The sequence below is a fragment of the Phocoena sinus genome, chromosome 2 (genome assembly GCF_008692025.1).
Source record: "Phocoena sinus isolate mPhoSin1 chromosome 2, mPhoSin1.pri, whole genome shotgun sequence".
Taxonomy (NCBI): domain Eukaryota; kingdom Metazoa; phylum Chordata; class Mammalia; order Artiodactyla; family Phocoenidae; genus Phocoena; species Phocoena sinus.
The window spans coordinates 85,412,261-85,435,651 of record NC_045764.1 but is presented as its reverse complement, the minus strand read 5'-3'; the positions used below and the strand labels follow the sequence as shown (position 1 = coordinate 85,435,651).

The following is a 23,391-nucleotide window of genomic DNA, read 5'->3' as shown; positions in this document are numbered from 1 at the left end:
GGTGAGGGGGAGATAAGCCAAAAAAAAAAAAACGTAGCCACAATAAAACCAGTTATGTATGATCCCATTTATGTCAAACTGTATGTGTGTACGTGTGTAAGAAGTGTGCATAAAAAATGTATCAGGGGCTTCCCTGGTGGCGCAGTGGTTGAGAGTCCGCCTGCCGATGCAGGGGACACGGGTTCGTGCCCCGGTCTGGGGGGATCCCACATGCCGCGGAGCGGCTGGGCCCATGAGCCATGGCCGCTGAGCCTGCGCGTCCGGAGCCTGTCCTCCGCAACGGGAGAGGCCACAACAGTGAGAGGCCCGCGTAACGCATAAAAAAAAAAAAAAAAAAAAATGTATCATAGGATGTCAGTTGGGAGTTGGTGGTTATCTCATTGGGATGATTACAGGTGATTTATTTTATACTTTGTAATTTTTTTAAACTTCAAATTGTTATGTGTTTCTTCAAATTTTAAAAATAAGCATGGGTGATTTATAGAACCCAAACCAACAACAACACAGCTGCTTTTGTTGTGTGGAAAACAACTTGTCAGAGAAGGGATTTGAAATTTTATCCTTTGCTGACCTGGTGAGGAGAAAGACTTGACACTTCCGTTGACTTGTTAATACTGCAAAATGCAATGAGAACGTCAGAGAGAGGTGGGTTCTGACAGACAGCCTCCTGAGTTCGAGTCCATATCTTAGCACTCTCCTACCACACCCTCTTAATAGAAGCCCCAGAGACCCTCTCAGACTGAAGATGTCTTCTAGCTGCAGAAGAACGCTGAGTTTGCACATGAGACAGCCTGGAAGTCTGGGGAGCTAACACCCTTGGAATCAGCCCTCAATCAATGGTGGATGAGAGTTAGCGGGTAAATATCTGAGCTTTCTTGTCTATGCGTAGGACACATCTGAGCTTTATACGTACAGGTCCCAGAGGGTCCAGCAGGCCCCGCTTCACCTCTCACATCACTGCACTTCATCTTGGCTTCTCTTCCTGTCTCATTTTCCACTCCTCTACCAGCACTTCTCTGTATCTCCCTCTCCCCCTAAATTCTTGTCTCAGGGCCTGCTTCCGAGAGAAACCAACCTAAGACAGGGTCCTAGCACTATTTATCTACCTCTTTCCATGACTGTGGACAAAATATTCGTTGCCTGCTTTCTTGTCCACAGAGCATCAGCCAGGCTCAGGAGCCTCCCAGGAATGGAATCGGAAATAAACACCTAATGTTTATAGTGGTGAAAAGAAAATGGTAGATGTTGACAAAGAATCGCTTTCTCGTATATCCCCACCCTGCTGCTGAGTGAGGAACTTGTCACAAAATGACCCATAGCCCTGACTCCTAGCCCTGATTCACAAATGTGAAGTAGGGCCAAGGCGACAGGGCTGTGAGTGGCAAATGCCCTCATGAAGTTCTGTCTTGGGCAACAGATCTTACCCACCCACTTCCCTCATCTGCAAGTCATCTTTCTGTTTCCTGGGCCAAATTTTAAAGGGCTTAAGCAGCTTTCCGATTTTACTCCTACAATGTAGTGCACTACTCAGCGACTCATGGCTGTGCAGCTGTCATTGAGGGCATGTGGTAGGTTTCATTCTTAATTGAAATACACACCCAGTTGGCCACGTGGACCCTCCAGCTGAGAGCTAAGCTGGCGGAACAGCAAACTGGGATATTGCTAGAGTGAATGTTAGTGCCTCTGTTTGTGGAACAAAAGTGCATTGGGAGGCTACCTTTGAAAACAGCTCTGTAGGCAGCAGGCAACCCTCGAAGACTTTCTCCCCACACAGTCCTGGGCCAGTTTCCTGGGATCAAGTGCCTGAGGCAAAGTGACTTGTTCACATGAGGTCAGGCTTGGGAACTTGGAGATGGTGTTTACTGCAAGGTTCTTAGGAAGAGCCCATTCTCATCACTTGGGGGTCGTTCTTTGATTTTTTTTTTTTCCATTTGCTTCTTATTTTAGAAGGAGCCCATCTATCAAAGTGTTTTAAATCACTGGAATGTTCACTTCTAACACAAAACTTAGTTTGTATTTAGAAACCATTTCTAAAACTTGAGTGGTGATTTGAGCTAAAATGAGTAGTGCGACATGGATATCAAGCATAGCCCATTGAGAATGTGGCCTTGGGGAAGCAAGAAAGAGGTACAGGACACGGGTTAAATTTCCAGCTCTGTTCTTACTAGGTAGGTGACTTTGGGCAAGTCACTCTCATCTCTTAAATAGGGTAATAATACCTATCTCACAGAGCTATCAAGGCTGAAAAGGAATAAAAAGCACGTTTAAATCACACAGCGCTATACAAGTGTGCATTATTTCTGTTAACTTCATTGTTTACCTCAGTTGGATTTGGATCTGTGTTTCGAGGAAGTGTAATTCTAGTCATTGGTGGTAGTAGAGCTGTATGTTTCTCCACCCTCAAGAAAAGAGTTTGGCTTCCAGTTGCATCCTGAGGCACCCCCTCAATCTACTGCAGAGGGTGAGATATAAACCAAACCTTTGTAACCTGGTCCACTCATGGGAACCTCACTCCAGAATGTGTGTCCCTCATTTTTCCCCAACCACCCTTCGGAGCAGGTAACAATCAAAACGGTGAAGGTATCTCTCACCCTGAGGTAATTCCACTTCAGCTCTTTTTCTGTATAAAATAAATATATTGTATGGTTTTCTTTTGTTTTATGTACGTCTATAAGTTTTCTGAAATTATTTTTGGAATACACTGGCACAGAGACCATGAATGAATGAGTTGAATGAATGAATGAGTTAGTCTATGGAGGTGTCAATCTAGCACTGCTAATAAACATTAAATGTGCTAAGCAAACAAGGTCAGAAGAAAGGTCTTAGCTTGTAGCCTTGCTTTAAAAATGGCACCATGGGGCTTCCCTGGTGGCGCAGTGGTTGAGAGTCCGCCTGCCGATGCAGGGGACACGGGTTCGTGCCCCGGTCTGGGAGGATCCCACATGCCGCGGAGCAGCTGGCCCCGTGAGCCGTGGCCGCTGAGCCTGCGTGTCCGGAGCCTGTACTCCGCAGCGGGAGAGGCCGCAACAGTGAGAGGCCCGCATACCGCAAAAAAAAAAAAAAAAAAAAAATGGCACCATGTTCTGTGAAATAACTGAACAGAAAAATATAATTCTATTGTCTTTTTCACCAGTTCTACCTTAAAATCATTAACTCCTTTCAAATGTATGAGCCAGAGTTTTAAAAAGAGGATTAATGAATATAAGAACTACTGTTATTAACATTCTTCAGAAGTGAGTGGCCCTAACAAAGTACAATGGTCTTTTGGTAAATCTGCTTCCTGTGAAAAAGAAAGAAAATCAAATCATCAGCATAATAAAAGAGTAAATCAGATGCACATTTCCCCTTCTTTTGTTTGCTTCTTTTTGCCATTTGTGCTGTCTGCACCTGCGGTCCTCACACCTGGGGAATGAATTTTGTAGACCTCAGGGTGAGAGATACCTTCACCGTTTTGATTGTTACCTGCTCCGAAGGGTGGTTGGGGAAAAATGAGGGACACACATTCTGGAGTGAGGTTCCCATGAGTGGACCAGGTTACAAAGGTTTGGTTTATATCTCACCCTCTGCAGTAGATTGAGGGGGTGCCTCAGGATGCAACTGGAAGCCAAACTCTTTTCTTGAGGGTGGAGAAACATACAGCTCTACTACCACCAATGACCTAATGCAGTGGTGTTTCGTAAGGTCACCAATGAGGTTTTCATTTAAAATCTGGGAATTGACTCCAAACGCCCAGATACTTAAATTCATTAGCCATTTCAAAGAGGCATGTTGTAAACAGGAAGTGCTCAAATGAAATCGGGCATGCAGTGCCCACCTCAGGACCCAGATCATGTGAGATTTGAATAGTTTTCTGTAGACTTTATAGAGAGTGGTGTATTGGGGATGAACTGAATAGGGACAAAAGGACAAAATTATTCAAAGAAATAGCCCTGAGGGAAAGTGGTGACAGGCAAAAAAATCAGTGGAGGATTAGTTTTTTTAGGAAAAATACTCAACTAGCCTGTGAGTGTCACACAAGCATGTTTAATCTCAAACGTCTGAACCGAGCGTGCATTTTCAAGCAATGGTGGGAATTGTGGATAGGTTGAATGGAAACAAAAAAGCTTGAAGTTGAATCTGGCTCATTAAAATAGTGCATATCAATATCTGAAATGAAAACTGACGATTATCTTGGTTTGAACTTGCAGCTCCTGGCTAAGCACAAATGCTTGCCGTGGGAGGAAGTGTTGCGGCTGGAGGAGGTGCAGGCCAAGCTGGAGGTCAGTCTGGAAGAAATGTTGTTGATCACAGAAGGTACCCTTCACTCTGAACCCTATAGCCCTGAGGAGATCTGCAGGTGTCTGGGAATTAGCCTGCAGGAACTCAAGACCCAAATCCTGAGTCCAAACACTCAAGACGGTGAGTCTGCTGGAGAAAATAAGGGCATGGGTTGTTTCCCCACTCACAGATGGAAAGTTTCCAATGTCCCTATGGATTATACTGATTTTGAAGCATGCTTGGGGGAATTTGGAGAACATGTGTGTTTCGGCAAACTTAATTATCTAGATTCTTGGCTTCATTAAATTCATTCATTCATTTATTAACAAACATTTCCTGGTCTGCTATATGCCAGATTTTCTGGCGAAGCAAAGGTGACTAATACATACTTCCTGCCCTCAAGAAGTTCGTAATTCACCGTTGTAATTCTCCCTCTCTGGCCTATGGCAACCACAGAATTACAGTGGGTAGGGTCAATTCACTGGCAGCGCCATGCACTTTTCCAAATGTGAGCCCAACTCAGTTTAGGGGTCAAAAACCAAAGTGATGATCTAATAATATTTTAAATGTACATTTATAGTTTATTTTGCTGTTTAAAAATTTTTTTTCTGTTGGGAAGCATCTTGTAGCACCTAGGATAAGTTATGTTACCTTCTTCGGTGAATTTCAACAACAAAGTATTTCTCACTAGAATTAAATCAGGATATTATACTAACCTCTCTGGTCTGAGTGTCCATGAGCAGCATATATGATCCTTGTCATGCAGTTGGTATACTTTGTTTCTAGTTCTGTGATTGCCTGTTTTGAAGATAATGGATAATAGGACATGTACTTCATAGTGTTATGGAACAAATCGAGTCCCGCTGCTCTCTGCTTACAAAATCAATTATGTGCTCACAAATGCTGGTAGAAAGGAATGGTGCCTTTAATCAGAATGCCGGCAATCTGGGGAAATGGTGGACTCAGCATCCCCCAAAAACCATCTCCGGGCTTCCCTGGTGGCACAGTGGTTAAGAGTCTGCCTGCCGATGCAGGGGATACGGGTTCGTGCCCCAGTCCGGGAAGATCCCACGTGCTGTGGAGCGGCTGGGCCCGTGAGCCATGACCACTGAGCCTGCGCGTCCGGAGCCTGTGATCCGCAACGGGAGAGGCCACAGCAGTGAGAGGCACGCGTACCGCAAAACAAACAAACAAACAAAAAACATCTCCGAAGATTCTGCTAGGCCATGAAATCTTTTAAAGGGAAACAGAAAAGTAATCCCAGTTAATCATTGAGATGGGGGTCGGAGTTGTTGCCATCCCTCACTGCGTGCAGGCTTGTGTGCAGGCTTGTTGACCCCTCCTGATCTTCCTCTAGATGTTATCTTGTTCACACAGTTTGATCAGGAGATTACTGAAGGGGAAGCTAGGGAAGAGATCTGGTCATCTGCTAATTACTTATTCTTCATTTCTACTTTGATTGATGGAAAGAACCAACAAGTTAGGCAGGGTTTTGTGTGATTAAAAGATTTGAAAGGTGTGCTTGGGCCTGAGATGAGTAGAGCATGGGCCTGCCTGGTTTAAGAGTTAGTTACAATATAACTTTGCTAAAGTGACAAGAACAGGGGCTTCCTGCTGAGGGTGGTTTCCTGCAAAGAGCTGCTTACATATCCCCACTTATCAGAACATCATTCCATTTCTATGGGATTAGGGGTGAAGGTCTATCTTCTGTACCTTCTTCATTCTGACATAGGGTGCTGTATTCTCAGAGTGGAAGGTGTCATCATGGGTCTATAGCATCTCGTTGCTGACAATTTTAGTTGTCCACTTACATATATAGGCAGAGCAAACCACAATTATTTTGTTGCCCACAAAGATATAGATTATTATGAGCAATAATGTTAATCCCATTCTCTTGAGGCCAGTTCTTGGAATTGTGCTAGCGATAGACTCAGTACTGCTCAAGTTGGAGTAGCTTATGTCATGGCTACAGCTGGCCACCATGCAGTTAGCTGTTTTCTCTGGTGACAGGTATAGTATCTGTGAAACAACTCAGGAATGTACATCAGACACTGAGTCTCTGACTCTATTGTCCTAGTCATTAACTTCTTGGTTTTGTAATGGGGGGGAGGAGGGTACTGCAAGGTTCTGCTCAGTTCCAATAGGATGTCAAAATATTGTGAAATATAAAGCAAATGGTTCTTTTTTTTCAAATTAATGTTTTTTATTGGAGTATACTTGATTTACAATGTTGTGTTAGTTTCTGCTGTACAGCAAAGCGAATCAGCCATACATATACATATATCCACTCTCTTCTAGACTCCATTCCCATATAGGTCATTAGAGCACTGAATAGAGTTCCCTGGGCTATACAGTAGGTTCTCATTAGTTATCTTTTATATGTAATAGTGTGTATATGTCAATTCAAATGGTTCTTTTGTAGGGTGGGGTTTATGTCACTGAGGTGAAGTGAAAAAAAATTTACAATTCAATAAGCTCCTCTTTTTCTCATCCTTTTTTTTTTTTTTCATACCTACTTTTCTCATTATTATACTACTTACATAAAAAGATCTAGGTTAGAGCAGTGCTCATGACTGCTGTGGAACAACATTCTGGAATACCAAGAAGTCTTCACTGCTTAGGGTTGAAACTTGTGGCCCACTTAAGTGTGGAAGTTTTTTCTGTTTGCCTGCTGTTTCCGGTAATATTGTATTTATACTGATAACATGAGAAACCTCAGATGGAGGCCAGGTAAGGGTTGGAGGTACAGGCTAGAACCTTGGAGTAGCTTCTCTTCTTAGAAGTAAAGGTTATCTATTTGTGAGACTTCATTGCTGGGGGCAGGGACATCTGGCTAAGATCCAACAGTCTCTTGAGGTGGAGTTCAGGGGTGGGAGCTTAGCAGAAAGATCAGGGCCCCATGTCCATCCCATTGACTTCAGTTCTGAAACTGGTTTTTGAGTGCCTACAGTGGATTTGCCTGCCAAGTAAAGGCTTAAAGGCTGCAACTGTTGAGGGCTTTAGGATAAGATAAGGGAAAAAGTTTTCCTTGAGGGCAGGGAGAAGGTTTTGGTTTCCAACATCATTAGATCCAATTTAATTTGATGAACATTTATTGAATTTCTAGATGAACAAACTGGCTTACAGTCCTAATCAGACTTACCACCTGTTTTTGTAGAATAGCCTCTTGCTGGAATACAGCCATATATGGGCTATGGCTACTTTTGCACTGCAAAAGCAGAGTTGAGTAGTTGTGACAGAGTCTAAATAGCTCACAAAATCTAAAATATTTGCTATCTGGTCCTTGGCAGAGAAAGTTTGCTAACACCATTCCAGAAAGGCAATAGACCAAAGGATAGCCATACCACCTGGATTAAGATCTCCGGCTTCTTTACTTACCACACTTGGGACTAGATTTGCAAATTCTTAACCTTTCTGTTATCTTAGTTTTACCACGAAATAGGCATAATAGGAAGAAGTACTTAAAGAAGTAGTCAGTGTAATGTGCTAGAAACAATGCTTGGTAATGTAGGTGCTTTTAAATGTCAGCTACTTCTGTTATTTCTCTTCCCTCTCCTTCCCCTCCTCTAGGCCTTGAGGCTGAGCATTGGGAACACGGAGATAAACACAACAGGGTTTGATACTCAGGGAGTTTACGAAATAGTAGTGGAAACAGGTAAAGAAACAAACTGATCCAGCATAAAGTAATGAGTGCAGTGAGGGAGGTGTTCTTGGGTCTAGGGAGATCAGAAAAGAAAGAAGTCAGAGCCGGTTTTACTAAGGAGACAGCAACCAGACAAAAGTTGAATAAATAGGAATTTCCTAGGTAGACAGGCAGTCGGAAAGACTCCCGAGCAGACAAAACAGCAGGTATAGAGGCAGGGAGGAGTAAGAGAGGATGTCCAGAGACCTACAGATAGTTGAGTGTTCTTCAAAACAATGTACATAGTGGTGAGTGATATATCAGGTTGAGTTTGTAGATAGGCCCAGATCACCAACACCTTGTTAAATACTGTGTGTAAGTGTTTTAATGAAATGTTTATTTAGTGACGAAGTTGGGTAGGTCTTTGGATAGGGAGAGCTTCCAGGGGAATAGTCTTTAGTTTTTGACTTAAGACATCATCCAGTTTCTTTAATTCAGCAAATATGTGTGTTAACTTCACTGGGTTGGGTATTATGCTGGATGCTGGGATACAGATAAGCAGGACATGATCTCTACCTTATAGTGTCCTAGTGTCTAACTGGGGAGAGTGCCACAGAACAGTCACAGTAAAAAATACCCACTGTTAATAAGAGTATTTATCAGGAGTCCTGAGAGTATGGAGGAGAGAGTGCCTAAATGCCTAGAGAATGTGCCTTGAATTTAAGCTGGATCTGAAAAGAAAGTTATGGCCTTCCCAGGCTGAGAGAGGTGACCGGCCATTCCAGGCAAAGAGTAGAGCCTGGAAGACAGAAACATGAGGTGTGGGGTATTTGAAAACATGTGTCAAGAGGCATTGTGTGCAGTATGAGTTGGATGCCAAAAATACTGGCTAAAGGGATGCCAGTTCTACTCTCCATTGCAGAAATGCCTGAAATGGGGAATTGTTGGTGGATATCTCAACGAGTAGATTCTCAAGACTATAAAGGAGAGTTCAGTTGGAATTGATGATTGCCTGTGTCTAGAAAGGAAGGGAAGGAGTGAGGAGAGAAACGGAAGAAGGAAAGGAATAGAAGATAAGGGAGGCTGACGTATGGATGCTGGGAAAGTTAGGGAATGTAGTATGGGAAATGATTTTGGAGGCAAGATGATGAGATTCTGGTGATATGGTAAGGCATCTAAATACAGATATAGAGCAAATAAAGACCCAAACTATATAATTAGATTTTGGAGTTTTTGGTTAAGAGGCAAAGAAACCTTAATAGATATTGAGAATATTCACTGTCAAATGATCTTCTTAAAGCAGTCTTTTCATGGTGTTACTTTTTAGTTCAGAAACCTTTAGAGGCCCATCATTACCTCATTGCCTAAACTCTTTAACGTGGATATTAAATTTCTCCTCAATTTGGCCTTAACTCTGTTCTGTCCTGTCTCCTGTTTGAGCCCATACGTGCCCATTTGGACAGTGTTGTCCTGGCTTAACCATTCCACTCACTAATTGCCTCTTGGCCTTCCTTCTGGACCTTTAATCCTAAACATCGCTGCCCTTTCCTCTTTTCTGAAACAGTTCCTACCTATCGTGTAAACTCAATATAATTCTTATCTGTATCCTTCTCTGTCTGAAGCCTGTTCTTTCTCTGTATCCCTGTTCCTTTTTCTCTGCATCTGCCTGTCTCCCCCACCCTCCACCCCTCTTTTGAATAAGCATTTCTGGTAATAAGTTAATTTCTCCGAAAACCTTGGAAAACACAAAGGATAATTTGCTAATCATAGGATATGCATTGCTATTTATGTATATATTTAAGTTTTGTCCCGCTAAAGAATAATGATTTCATTGTTTTTGTAAAAATGATGAATACTTAATCTTACCTCTTTATCTAAAATAACTTTCCTACTGGCCCACTTACATGACTTTCTATAATTTACTTAGGTTTATTGAGTGCAAACAAAACCTATGTTGATAGAATGAATCCATTTTGTAATTCTACCATCCTCAGAGGATTCCCACTTTTGGTTTCATAATAAGTAAGTTTAAAAAAAACTATGAACATGAATCAGTCTGTGGGATTCTGGAGTCTCCTAGATTAATGTCACTTGATTTACTCTCTGAATCCAGCCATCTAACCTCAGCCAAATTTCCTGCTGAATTCTCTTGGCACACGGCTTTAACTTTAGAAATCAAAATCCATTTATATCTTTGCCTTGTTCCTTCTGAGTTTGTGCTTTGGTTGGCCTAAGACCTTAAATGAATGCTTCTATTACCCCTTTAGAAAATATGATTCTTATTGAATGTGGCACTGTCCTTAGACTGTAGGAGTGGAGGCACAGATGACGTGTGCCCCCAGCAGGGGACTCTGGAGAGTGCCACCACCCCTTTATTCCAGATGCCTACACTTTAACATGCTTAGTTTTGACTTGGACTGATTTTCCCATCATGGAAATCCACGCCTTTCTCAAAGGGATATGAAATCCAATGTTCTCTTTCTGCCAAAATTCCTTTGTTTCTTTACCTGGATATGAGTGTGAGTTGGGAGATGCTGACCTTGAGTTGAGAGTACAAGGAGAGATGTTTACAGTCAAACTGAGGCTTGCAGCCTCTGCTAAACTAGCCGGCGTTCCAAAGGCCCATGTTATTTTCTTTTTCCAAATTTCCAATAATTAGATTTAGAAATCCTTAGAGACCGTTAAAGTTAAACACACATACACACAAAAAGCAAAATTCTCAAATCCTTTAGACATTGTTTAGAATGGCTATAATCCATCACTAAGGACTGGTAGGGAAAAATTTAAGGATTACTGGTTAGGAAGAAATTTAAGGATTATTTGTCAGGCCTTGCTCACAGATAGGAATTATCTAAGAGTGTGGCATAATGTTTGGGTTTCTAGAAGCTCAGGGCCAGGCTGATTTGGGAAGGGTGTTTCCTAAGGTGTGACCCCAGAGGAAAAGGTGAAACTGTGGTCAGAGCCAGGAGAGATGGGCACACGTATCTACCATGGGAGCAAAGTCAAGGACACATACTGGAGGTTAAACAGAGGAGTCCATGAAGGAGTAAATGGAAACTGAGGTAGAGACTGGGTCAGGTGGTGTGGGTGCTGGTTTAAGAAAGGGAGAATTTACTGGGAGCATTCCTTTCGGGACTCAGCCTGTGCTCAGCCTGTGCTCCGGGTTGGGTGGCCCTGCTGCTTAGATGCATTCTGCTGGGATGGACACGAATCTCCTTGCTTGGATTACCAACTTTGCCTATGACCATGTGCTGACAGAGTGCTGTCCAGTTGCTGACTAATTTGTTTGCATCCTGTGATTTCCAAAGTCACGAGCGATAATCATGGCTTTTGAGCAAGTATAAGGCACTGGCATAGACTGCTCTTTAGGAAGACATACAGAGTAAAAAAAAAAAAAAACCCAAAAAACTTATGTATTTAGTTGATGGTTTATACATTACTCTTTACCTGCATTATCTGATTTGAATCTCACAATAACCCTGGGGCACATGGTTACCCTCATTTCACAGATGAGGAAACTGAGGTCATAGAGTTACATGTAGTTACAAAACTAGAGAGGTAGTAAGTGCTGGAGCCAGATCCCAAATCCCAGGCTTTTGATTTAATCCAACACTCTTGCTGCCAGCACTTTTTATCTCAGTGTATTAATCAGCTGGCTTTAGCAATCCTGTACTAAGTAAGGAAGGTAATATAAAGTTTTGATTTTTCTTGGCTATGGTTTTCTCTTGAAACTAAAGAGAGGTGATGAAGATAGGTTACCTTGTGGTTAAAGAGTTTCCTTTTGGCTATTTCCCATTCTGGTGCTTTTGCCTTAGAAGATGTAAAGCCGTGTGGCATCCAGTAGCTTGCTTTATCTAAGGAGCAAACTCAACTTGGCCAGAATGTGCATGAGCTCTTCTGTTACAGAAGAGCCATGAGAAGTGCTGTGGCATTTTCTCGTTTGATAAAAGTGTAGTCCTCATGGATTATCTCAGTTAATTCTAAGAAGAGTAGTTTATTTTTTATCTAATGGAGAAGTATAAAGGTACTTGGAGTCAGTCAGTAATTTCAATTTCCAGTTGTGTTCTCAATATCAAGGAAATTGATTTAAAAATAGCTCGTAAGATATCAGGTACTAAATTCTATGATTTCAACACATTCAGTTGTTGTTATTATAAGAAGTTTGAAGAAAAATTTTCTGTAAAGAGCCTAGAAGAAACTCCAAAGGACCTTTCTAGAGTTTACAGATATTGGTTGAGCAGAAATCCTTAAAATCTGTGTGATGGACTCCTAATAAGGCCAAATAAAAATGAGTCCTTTAGTTTTGTCTTTTGTTTTCATTTTTACAAGGTAATAGATTCTTATGAAACAAAGTATAAAAGAATAAGTCAAATAACTATTTCTGTTATGCACAAAAGATATGCTTTAGTTGTTTTGGAAGACAAGTATGGGGAAAATTTGCTTTCACTTAGGTCTTTTTCCTTTCCCCCTCTGCCTAGTCTCTCCTTTTTGCGCCTCAGCTCCTGTTGACTTCTCAGCTGTCTGGCCACAGAGGGCAGGACCATGCCAGGAGTAAAGCTTCTTTAATTTCTAGGAAGAAATGGGCTGAACTGTTACCCCAAATTACTTGGGGATGAGACTTCCTTCCTGGGTTTTCCTCTTCCTCTTTCAGATGTGTGCATTATATACCCCTATTCACTGGTTCACCTTGCCTCTTCAGATATTTAAGGAACTGAAAATGCAATGCAAACATACTCTATTAAGTCTGATTTTAAAGACATGGCATCTTAAAAACCCAACTTCTGTAGGAACAGCAGAACAGTACCAGGGTGTAGGAATCACGTATGCAGCTGTGATATGTGCTGTGTACTGGTTGGTGCCTGAGCCATTGACGGGTAGGCCAGAGCTCAGAATCTCCCTCTTATCCCACAGAGCCTTGTTTCTGGCTCCTGAGGCCATTCGGAGCCACAAAAGCCAGAGAATTCTGGAATTTTCATTCACTTGTGTGAGAGTTTTAAAAGAGCTAAAATGAAACAGATTCTGCAGGTACATTTTGAAGACAAGTTGACCCCTGCAGTAGTCTTAAATACACTTGGTCATCTTAGACTGAGGCGGGCCCAGAATGAACCTATGAGCTTGATCGCCTCTTCATACCTGCACCTTCAAACCCTTGAGTTCCCCAAGTTTCTTGAGTTAATGTGATTTGGGCAGGGCCAGCAGTAGAAGATGTGGTAGAGAGTTAGACCAACGAGACTAAACATTTTCCTCTGTCAAACACTCTGATCATCTTTCCCAAAGAAGAAAATTTTCCTCCCTCTAGGAAGGTCATCCTTGTGTATTGACCATCAGCTTCAGGGAGACCGTGCATGCTTCAGGAAAGGAGGAAGGGGATATCTACTCTCCTAATAACAGTAACCCCGTAGACTCTGGTGACCTACAGCTATGAAAGCAAGCTGGAAACAGCTCTTGTAGCATCACATGAAATTCGCATACAGTAGTTGCCATAATGGCATTTCCCAGAAATAAATCCTGAAGGAGTCACAGCAGCTAAATGTGAGTCATGAGGCACCATCCTCCAGCAGCATCTGTATCCTTGAAAAAGTGTCCTTGTTTTGTGCATTTCTGTATTCCTGTGGTACCTAGCAAATGTTTGCTAAATGAATAAATGGTTAAATTAATTTTCTTCTATTCATATGGAGAAGTAATGGGTAGGAGGCCAATTCAAGAAGACAAAGTCCAGCTAGAGAGTGGTTATATCTAGCCTTTAAGAAAATTTCTTCATGTACATAATGATATTATTAACAATAACTAACATTGAACACTTAACTATGTGACAAGCACTATTCTAAGTACTTTTAAAACATTTGCTATACTTGTTTGTTAACATGTTCCTCACGTTCAGAGTACCTACATGAAATGGTTCTTTCCAAGGCTGTAAACTGTGTCATAAACACATTTGGGGCTTCCCTGGTGGCGCAGCGGTTGAGAGTCCGCCTACCGATGCAGGGGACACGGATTCGTGCCCTGGTCCGGGAAGATCCCACATGCCGCGGAGCGGCTGGGCCTGTGAACCATGGCTGCTGAGCCTGCGCGTCCGGAGCCTGTGCTCCGCAGCGGGAGAGGCCACAGCAGTGAGAGGCCCGCATACCGCAAAAAGAAACCCAACAAAACAAAACGAAACAAACAAACAAAACACATTCAGACGCACACATTTCAGTACTGATGTATTCCCAGCTCCTTCTCCCTGCTCTCCCCAACTCTCCTCATCTGCTCACACTGTTGAGATGTGATAGTCGAACTTCCTCTAGTGAATAAGGAATTTTTTGGTAGGTGTTGTTTTTGTTTGTTTGAAATTCTATTTAAAAGACAAAAGCAAATGCATTTGGTCATTACAATTCTAATTAGGTTTGTGTTCACTGACATAACTGTTAACACTGATGAATATTACTTTTTTGTTCTGTAAACAGAGAGTGTTACCAAGGTTTTCCAGCCAAGAGAACATTCTGTCTTGTATCTCAGAGCTTTTGAAAGTGGTCTTTTAATTCACATATGGGCTTTTCCTTAAAAATTTTCAAATCTATGTAAGTGAAATATAGCACAGGTTACATAGATTTAATTTAGAGGAACCTAAAGAATAAGGACTAGCGTCGGATGGTTTTGATGCTATAGGAACATCCCATAAGGTAGGTTCCAATATTTTGCTACTTTACAGATGAGGAAACCAAGGCACAGAACAATTAATTAACTTGCCCAAGCTCACGCAGCTAAAAGTAGCAGAGATGGGATTCAAACCCATGTAGTCTAACCCTGGAGACCTCCCCCTACAGTCTTAACCATTATGTGACCTGAGGCTGTCAGTCAGGGTTCTATCAGAGAAAGGGATTTGTTATATAGATTTGACCACATGCAATTGTGAAAGCTGTTTGAACAGTCTCCGTAAGGCTATATCTTTGCATCTGGTGCTGAAGCCTGAAGCCAGTAGGAAAGATAACCAGGAAGTGATGATGGATGTGAAGTGGGGGAGAGCAAGGACAAGGCAGAGCCCATGAAGGTGCACTCGAACCAGGGTCAGACTCTCACCACCTCCAGGTCTCCCACTTTGATGATACCGGTGTCCTGCAGCAGAAGTCAAGCATGTACCTGGTCCAAGAGTAGGAGAAGCTGAAGGAAGGGCCAGTGGGGCCTGGAGGTGCCATGGACCTGGCCGCTGCTCCATGCCAGCAGATGTGGGATACCAGTGAAAACCAGTTTACTTTCTCATATAAAAATATGAAGTTGACATTTCTTTCCAGACATCTGGGATGACAGATATTGTTCTTGACCAAATTCCAAATTATTTTCACTTAATAATTAGACCTACTGTGACATGTTTTGAAGTTGCACATCTCTCTCATACTGGCATTTTATCTGCACTTTTTCTGGTGAAAGCCTTCTTAGTCCTGGTGGTTTATCATTTTCTTCCCTGTCTTGTGGCGTTCACTCAGTCTCTTTTCAGGAAGCCGTCATTCTAGAATCTTAGGGCATGGTCCAGGAAAATATCTCCTGCTGTTCGATATTAGTTATTTACTTCCTATCCTTTGTTATTTTTCAAAGTACCTAGCTTCAGGTGGAAGAAAGTTTCCTAATAAGAACTTCTAAATTAGAAACTGTATACCTCTTCCTACTCATGTAAATTTGTTCCCAATTTGTTTCCATTCAAGTCAGCAGAGGTGAGTTACTATCCATGCATCTAGTGATTTTTGCAGATTATTGCCAAATATCAATTGTAATGACAACAAAAATTATTATCCATTGTATCTGTATAGACATTCACAGTTTTTTAAATTGAAGTATAGTTGCTGTAAAATATTATATATTACAGGTATATAGCATAGTGATTCACAATTTTTAAAGGTTATACTCCATTTATAGTTATTATAAAATATTGGCTATATTTCTCATGTAGTACAATATACCCTTGTAGCTTATTTTGTACCTAATAGTTTGTACCTCTTACTCCCCCACCTCTATATTGCCCCTCCTCTTTTCCCTCTCCCCACTGGTAACCATTAGTTTGTTCTCTATATCTGTGACTCTGCTTTTTGTTGTTGTTGTTAAATCTACTAGTTTGTTGTATTTTTTAGATTCTACATATAAGTGATATCATACAGTATTTGTCTTTCTCTGTCTGATTTATTTCACTTAGCATAATGCCCTCCAAGTCCATCCATGTTGCTGCACATGGCAAAATTTCATTCTTTTTTATGGCTGATTAGTATTCCATTTTGTGTGTGTGTGTGTGTGTGTGTGTGTGTGTGTGTGTGTGTGTGTGTGCGTTTGTGTATTCTCACATCAGCTTTATCCATTCATCTGTTGATGGACACTTGGGTTGCTTCCATATCTTGACAATTGTAAATAATGCTGCTATGAATATTGGGGTGCTTGTATCTTTTTACATTAGTTTTTTTGGGTTTTTTTGGCCGTCTACCCAGGAGAGGAATTACTGGATCATATGGTAGTTCCACTTTTACTTTTTTGAGGAGTCTCCCTACTGTTTTCCATAGTGACTGCACCAGTTTACATTCCCACCAACAGTGCACAAAGGTTCCCTTTTCTCCACATCCTCACCAACATTTGTTATTTGTGTTCTTTTTAATGATAGCCATTCTGACAGGTGTGAGGTGATATCTCATTGTGGTTTTGATTTGCGTTTCCCTGATGGTTAGCGATGTTGAACATCTTTTCATGTGCCTGTTGGCCATCTGCACTTCCTCTCTGGAAAAATTAGACATTCATAGTTTTAACCGCATGAAACATCAATTGATCATCAGTCATGCGGTAAGTTCCAGATGAAAACATGACAGGGCACCACTCTATGTTAAGGGCAGAGACATTGCATAGTTTTTTAAAAAAAAGTTTGAGGAAGATGATTCCTCTTATTGTCTTTAGGAGGGAATGGGGTAGGAGAGACCACAAGAATGGGCATCCCCTCAGTCCATTAGACCTCTCTAATGTTAGAGAGCCTTTCTTCTGTCAAGGACCACTGATGCAACGTTAAAAAAAAACAGAGACCACCTGCATAGGAAAGCAATATGTTTATTCTTTAATGGGAAACTATAACCTGTTCCAAGAACAAGGGATGTAAAATTCTACTCAATGAACACAAGAAATCACAAGATATATGCTTCATTTCTGTATTTTAGACTTATGGGGGAAGGGGACAGAGAGATGAAGATCAAAAAGGAAAGAGTCATATGGATAAAAATAAAGCGAAATTGAATCTGATAAAGGGGAAAGAGTGATGTGTACACACGGCTTGTTTATGAAGAAGCACATAAACACAAACACAGAGAAACCACAAACAAACTCATGCCTGTGCGCATTCACTTCTCACCCTGGTCCCCAGAGAGCTGCATAAACGCATTTGCAATCATAGGCTTCTGTGAAATAGCAGCATCCTTATTTATCTCTTCAGGCTATCACCAGTTATGTTTGCAGGCACCTTGAGAATAGGGACATCTCATTAGATGTTTGTGAAATTGAAACATTTTTATCTTCCCTAATACTACACTGCATTTTGGAAAGTCTAGGTGTAGTGTAGGTATATTATCTTCAGTACTTGCCATGAGGAAATTAAGAAGAGGGCCACATTTCAAACGAGTCAGAGCTCCCTCACTCCCAGTGCCCCCTCATCCAGTGCCCATGTCACCTTCCTGGTCTGCTCCGGTGTAAGCTGCTCAACAGCAAACTCTGGGCAACATCCTGTGTCGTCTTGTTGGGTCTTTTTCATGGCACATAACACAGCTTCTCACTTGCTTAAACTGTTGTTGTATTTTGGTAAACAACTACTTTTTGACCATATTGTCAAATAAGTGAATACTATAAGAAACCAGAAGCAAATTTTTATTTCCCTGCTCAACAAATACTCGGTTGAGGGCAACTATTCAAGCACCGTGCTACAGACGATGCATTAGCAATCAGTAAGGGCAGATAGTCCTTGCTCTCATTTATTTATCATTTTGTGGGAAGACAACAATAAAGTTATCATTAAAGTGTTCTGATGGAAATATACTACTTATTTCTCAGATAAACACTGATTTCTCCTTTGCTGCTTCTTCATCTTTTTTGTCTCTTACATTTCCCCCCCTGTAATTCAGTTCATAGGAGAAAAAAAAGACAAGAACTCATTCCCTTTTATGTTAAAATACCAGGACAGGCCAGCTCTAGGCAAGTGTGACCATTGTTTTCCATAGCCCTTCATTCAGCTCTGACCAAGATTCCTTCCCAACTCCCTGAGCTCCTTTTCAGATGACTTGAGATTGTCTGCTCCTCTCACGTTTTTCAAAAACAAAGTTTTAGGGCAGTTCTGGAAAGTTAATTGGAAAGTATACTTTCCTCAAGAAAGAGAGGGGAACATAAAAATGCAGCTCATCCAGCAAGCAACCTCAGGTTCTTCCTTTGCTGATGGGATGGGAGGTGACATTTATTGAGAACCTGCTCTATTCAAGACACTCTATTAGGTTGGGCTATAAAGATGATCTTTGCCCTCATAAAGTAGTGTGTTGATTATTATACTTAGAAGGGAACACACAGTAATCAGTTACTGGAATGTTCTGGGAGAGCCTCATGGAGGAGGGGCATTCGTGCTGACATTGAGATTTGGGGATTACAGAACTAGTCTGGGTACAGTACCAATGCGGAGCCTCCCCTGTTGGACAGGCAGTGATGGAGTGTGGTATTGCAAGCAGGAAGTGACACAAACACACCGTAAGAGGTAGGAAAGGATTGGGCACATTCAGAAGACTCGGTGTATCCTGGATTGGAATGTGTGTGCCCTCATTTATTGGAGAATGAAAAAATAATCAGCGTTTGACGCAATGAAATATTGGGGAACACCCCAACAAAACGGTGATTTGGGAAGTTTATTATGGCAGCTGTATACATGTTGATAGGAGGTGAGAGGGAGACCCGTGAGAAGGTAGAGTATTTGTTCAGACCTGGGATGATAAGAATCTGAACTAGGAAGGTAGAGTATAGAATGCAAAGGAAGGGAGCGATGGACTCTGTCTCGTCATTTGAGTGGCCCAGGGGTTAACAGGAGCTTACTATATTGCCAGAGAGTAGAATGCAGGTGACGGTGACCACAGCAGAGTGAAGCAGATAGAGGAGTAGAATTTATTATGATGCAGACAGTGCTGGCTCTTGCTGCTCCTGGAAATCTGAGAAAGTGAAGCTGTAAACGTGCGGGCGCTGTTACTGTGTACGGACAAGATGGCATTATGCTGTGGATTTGAAAATATTCACAAGTGCCTCTTGGAATGTAGTTTTCCGTGGATTAATGCGGTTTGTGTTGAAAGTGCATATATATTTTTTCATCAGTGGTTTTGCTTTTTAAAAGCAGGTAGTTAAAGCTTTTTTCCCCCTTAAATGTAAAATGCTAATTTAATTTAGTCTTTGCAGCATGGGAATGGGACATTAATGTGGCTGAAAACAGCAGTTTATTTTTTGTGGGTTTCACCATTTCAGAAACTTCACATTTATGAAAAATATTATTACCAGGAAAATAAATTTGAAACCATAGTCCAACTTCCATGAGGATTGTATAGTGGTTTTCCATTCTACTGCTTAAATACTCCAAAGATTCTATGCCTCAGAGCTGGGACTTACAACTGTGCTGCATAGGAAAACAGAGGGCTCTGGAGTAGATTCTGAAGTGGTCTCCCCCCGCCCCCCCAACCTCTGGACGGCTGTCCTTGGAAACCAGCTCTTGGTTTAGCCCAGTGGAGCTTTGTGTTTGGAGAGAAATTGGCCAGTAGCATGCAGCTCCATGACTGTGCAAAGATGGCTAAAACCACAACTGCTTTTAGCCCCCCACCCAAACAGTGGGAAAGTATTTTGTTTTGATTAATTATCCTGAGATGAAGTCTCTATCCAAGTTAAGTCTGATTCCCTAAATATTTATCACTTTTTAGCTAGAAAACCAGTGCTCTGCGTTCTTCCATCGCCACACAGTCTTTACGCAGTTTGGCGCTGCGAGGCTACATGAAGGAACTCACTGTATTGAGAATGAGGGAGATGATGGTCCAGCTCTACTTTGCACTCCTCAGACCAACTGGGGTAACCACTTTTAAGAAGGGCATACACAGACTAACGTGTGTTCAGAGAAATAATCAGTGAAGGAGAGTTGAAATCCAATCATGTGAGAGAAACTGGGGGGCTGGTCTGAAGAAAAGACTTAAATGCTAACAGAGCTGTGATATTTCACTCCTGCTGGGGCAGATGCCATAGTTTAACTACTTGGCATCCAGGCCCCTTTCCTGGGGAAATCTGCTGCTGTAGGCACACTGGTGAGAGAGAGGTCTTGCCTCCTATGGTGGAAACTGAGGGGTCAGATTTGCCTCTCACAGGTCACTTGTCACCGGAGTGTGAGCAAGGGTCCTCAGTTCATCCTGTGTCCTGGCACATGCTTAGGTCTCGGGCTTTGAGTCTAATAGCCACAGGGTTCATTGACAAAGTATCTAGAGTCCATTGTCATATCCAGACTTGCGGAGAGACTTCGGCAATGGTCCCCACTGCCTGTTTCCCCTGGCGTCTGACCCATCCCCACCTGAGTTCTCGAGTTCTAATAGAGATTAGTAATCTTAATAGATTTTATGAGCTCCCTAATAACTTTAAAATTAATTCCTTTTGATTTAGTTAGTTCATGTAGGTTTCTGTTGTTTACAAACAATAATCCTGACTATATAGTTGCTAAAGACCCAGTAATGTTTTCTTGTTTCCAGCTGGAATTCTTAACCTGAATCAAAGGATTGTGTTATGGAATCTGTATATTGTACTATGTGTAGAATTTCAGATATTTATGCATTCAGATGGGGGAGAAGGTCCATAGCTTTTATTTGATTCTCAAAAGGTTCTATAACCCTGAAAAGGCCAAGAACCACTTATGTACAGGATACAGTGTAAACACCTTACTTAGCATAATATAAAGCCCTTGTGATCTGACCTCTGCCTACTGCTTCCATTTTTCTCTTTCACTGTGTTTCTTGTTGCTTCTGGTCTTCATCCTCTTTCTATGCTCCAATCAGATCCAAGTACTATGGATTCTCTAAAAGCACTTCATGGTTTTTAATCTCCATGTCTTTGTTCATGAAGTTCCTTCTGTCTTAAATTCCCATTCTTTTTCTTTGTTTCTCACCCTAGCTTTTAGTTGGTTTGCTGGACACCTACTCATCTTTTAGACTTGGCTGGTTTCACCTTTTCACGGGAGGACTGTGAAGGTCATGATCACTATTCCGCATCCCCTCGGCCCACCTGCTTTCAGTGTTGCCAGCAGCCCCTGTCAAGCTAGCAGCTGGCACGAGGGTCTCTTTGCTGTTCTGGGCATTCTCCAAAGTCACTGAAGGTAGCCGTGCTGTCCAGGCACATCTTTGTGGAGAAGTTAACCCCTCTGGGGACAACATGGGAGTGTCCGTGGATAAATGCCCCAGCCTTCCCATCCACAGGTGGGCCAATTCTGGGACACATACTACATGGTTCTTTGGAGAGGCCCCCAAGCTATTAGTCCGTGGTTGTTCAGTGGTGACCTGCATATTAAGCACCTTTTATTTGCTTTTCTTCTTTCTTGTCTCACTTGCCTTATTCTTGTCCTGCTGCTTCCTGGATTTCTACTACCTGCACCCAAGTTTTTTGTCTCAGCTTCTGCTTCAAGATCAGGACACCCTCTTGACTTTGTGCCTCTACTTTAGCTGTGAGGAGCTGCCTTACCACCTGTTACCCTTTATTGTTCATATCTAACAATTTCTCTCTATGAGACTATTACTTCTTTTTTTTTTTTTGTGGTACGCGGGCCTCTCACTGTTGTGGCCTCTCCCGTTGCGGAGCACAGGCTCCGGACGCACAGGCTCAGCGGCCATGGCTCACGGGCCCAGCCGCTCCGCGGCATGTGGGATCTTCCCGGACCGGGGCACGAACCCGTGTCCCCTGCTTCGGCAGGTGGCCTCTCAACCACTGCGCCACCAGGGAAGCCCTATTACTTCTTTTTTATTAAAAATTTATTTTATTTTTTATTGTGGTAAGAACACTTGATACGAAATCTATCCTCATAACAAATTTTAAGTGTACAATACATTATTGTTAACTATAGGTAAATGTACAGTAAGTCTCTAGAGCTCATTCATCTTACTTAGGTGAAACTTTTTGTCTGTTGATAAATAACTCTCCACTTTTTGCTCCCCTAGTCTCTGGTAACCACCATTCTGGCCTTCGATTTTATGAATGTGATGATTCTATCTACCTCATATAGATGGAATCATGCAATAGTTGTTTTCCTGTGTCTGGCTTATTTCACTTAGCATAATGTTCTCAAGAGGTCCATCCGTGTTGTTGCATATTGCAGAATTTCTTTCATGTTTAAGGCTTAATAATATTCTATAATAATCATAATAATGTATATATCATTCTTTCAATCCATTCATTCATTGATGGACATTTAGCTTGCTTCCACAGCTTAGCTATTGTGAATAGAGCTGCAGTGAACATGGAAGTGGTAATAACTCTTTGAGATCCCGATTTCAATACTTTTGGATATACCCAGAAGTGAGATTGCTGGATCATAAGGTAGTTCTATCTTTAATTTTTTGAGGAACCTTTGTACTGTTTTTCATAGAGGCTGCACCAGTTTGCATTCCCAAAAACGACGTGCAAGGGTACCAGTTTCTCCACATCCTCACCAACACTTGTCTTTTGTTAGACCTGCTTCTTTTTTTTTTTTAAGATTTATTTTTATTATTTATTTATTTATTTTATTTTTATTTTTGACTGTGTCAGGTTTTAGTTGCGGCACGTGGGATCTTCGTTGAGGCATGCGGGATCTTTCGTTGCAGCGCGGGGGCTCTTTGTTGATGCGCACGGGCTTCTCTCTAGTTGTGGCATGCAGGTCTCAGAGCACGTGGGCTCTGTAGTTTGCAGCACGCCAGCTCTCTAGTTGAGGCGCACGAGCTCAGTAGCGGGCTTAGTTGCCCCGCGGCATGCGGGATCTTAGTCCCCTGACCAGGGATCAAACCTGCGCCCCCTGCATTGTAAGGTGGATTCTTTACCACTGGACCACCAGGGAAGTCCCCTGGACTTACTTCTTGAGAGTAAAGAGCTTATCTTGTTCGTTGTTTTTCCCTCAGTATTAAAACCGGCACAAAGTGGATCCTCATCCATGTGTAAAAAACATAAGGCATGAGAGCTTTCTTCAGATCTCTCAAGGGCTGTCAAGTGTTTACAAATGTCTGGGGAGCAGAACTAAGTCCAAAGAGTAGAATTTACAAGAAAATGGACATTTGTTCCATATGGAACTGTCAATGCACCTAAGGGAGGGGAGACTCATTAGTAACAGTAACAGTGGCCCATTATGGCACGATGACTCACTTGGTTTGTCCACTCTTCTCTCTCTAGCCAAGAATTCCTGTAATAGACAGTTTTGTGGAAAAAGAGTCCCACACACAGATGCCTAGAGGGACCAGGCAGACATGTAAACTAATGAGGCAGTCTAGCCATCAGATAATTGG

The 23,391-nt window shown here is 42.0% G+C and overlaps 1 protein-coding gene across 8 annotated transcripts in view; it reads left to right on the top strand.

Annotated features, from left to right (window-relative positions):
- Nucleotides 1-23,391, top strand: part of GALK2 (galactokinase 2) — a 142,987-nt gene that overhangs the window by 93,345 nt on the left and 26,251 nt on the right. For all 8 annotated transcript variants that reach the window (XM_032623288.1, XM_032623291.1, XM_032623289.1 and 5 more), the window contains one exon: nucleotides 4,188-4,398. In XM_032623288.1, the coding sequence (XP_032479179.1) occupies nucleotides 4,188-4,398 (211 nt within the window). The remainder of the gene's footprint in view (nucleotides 1-4,187; nucleotides 4,399-23,391) is intronic.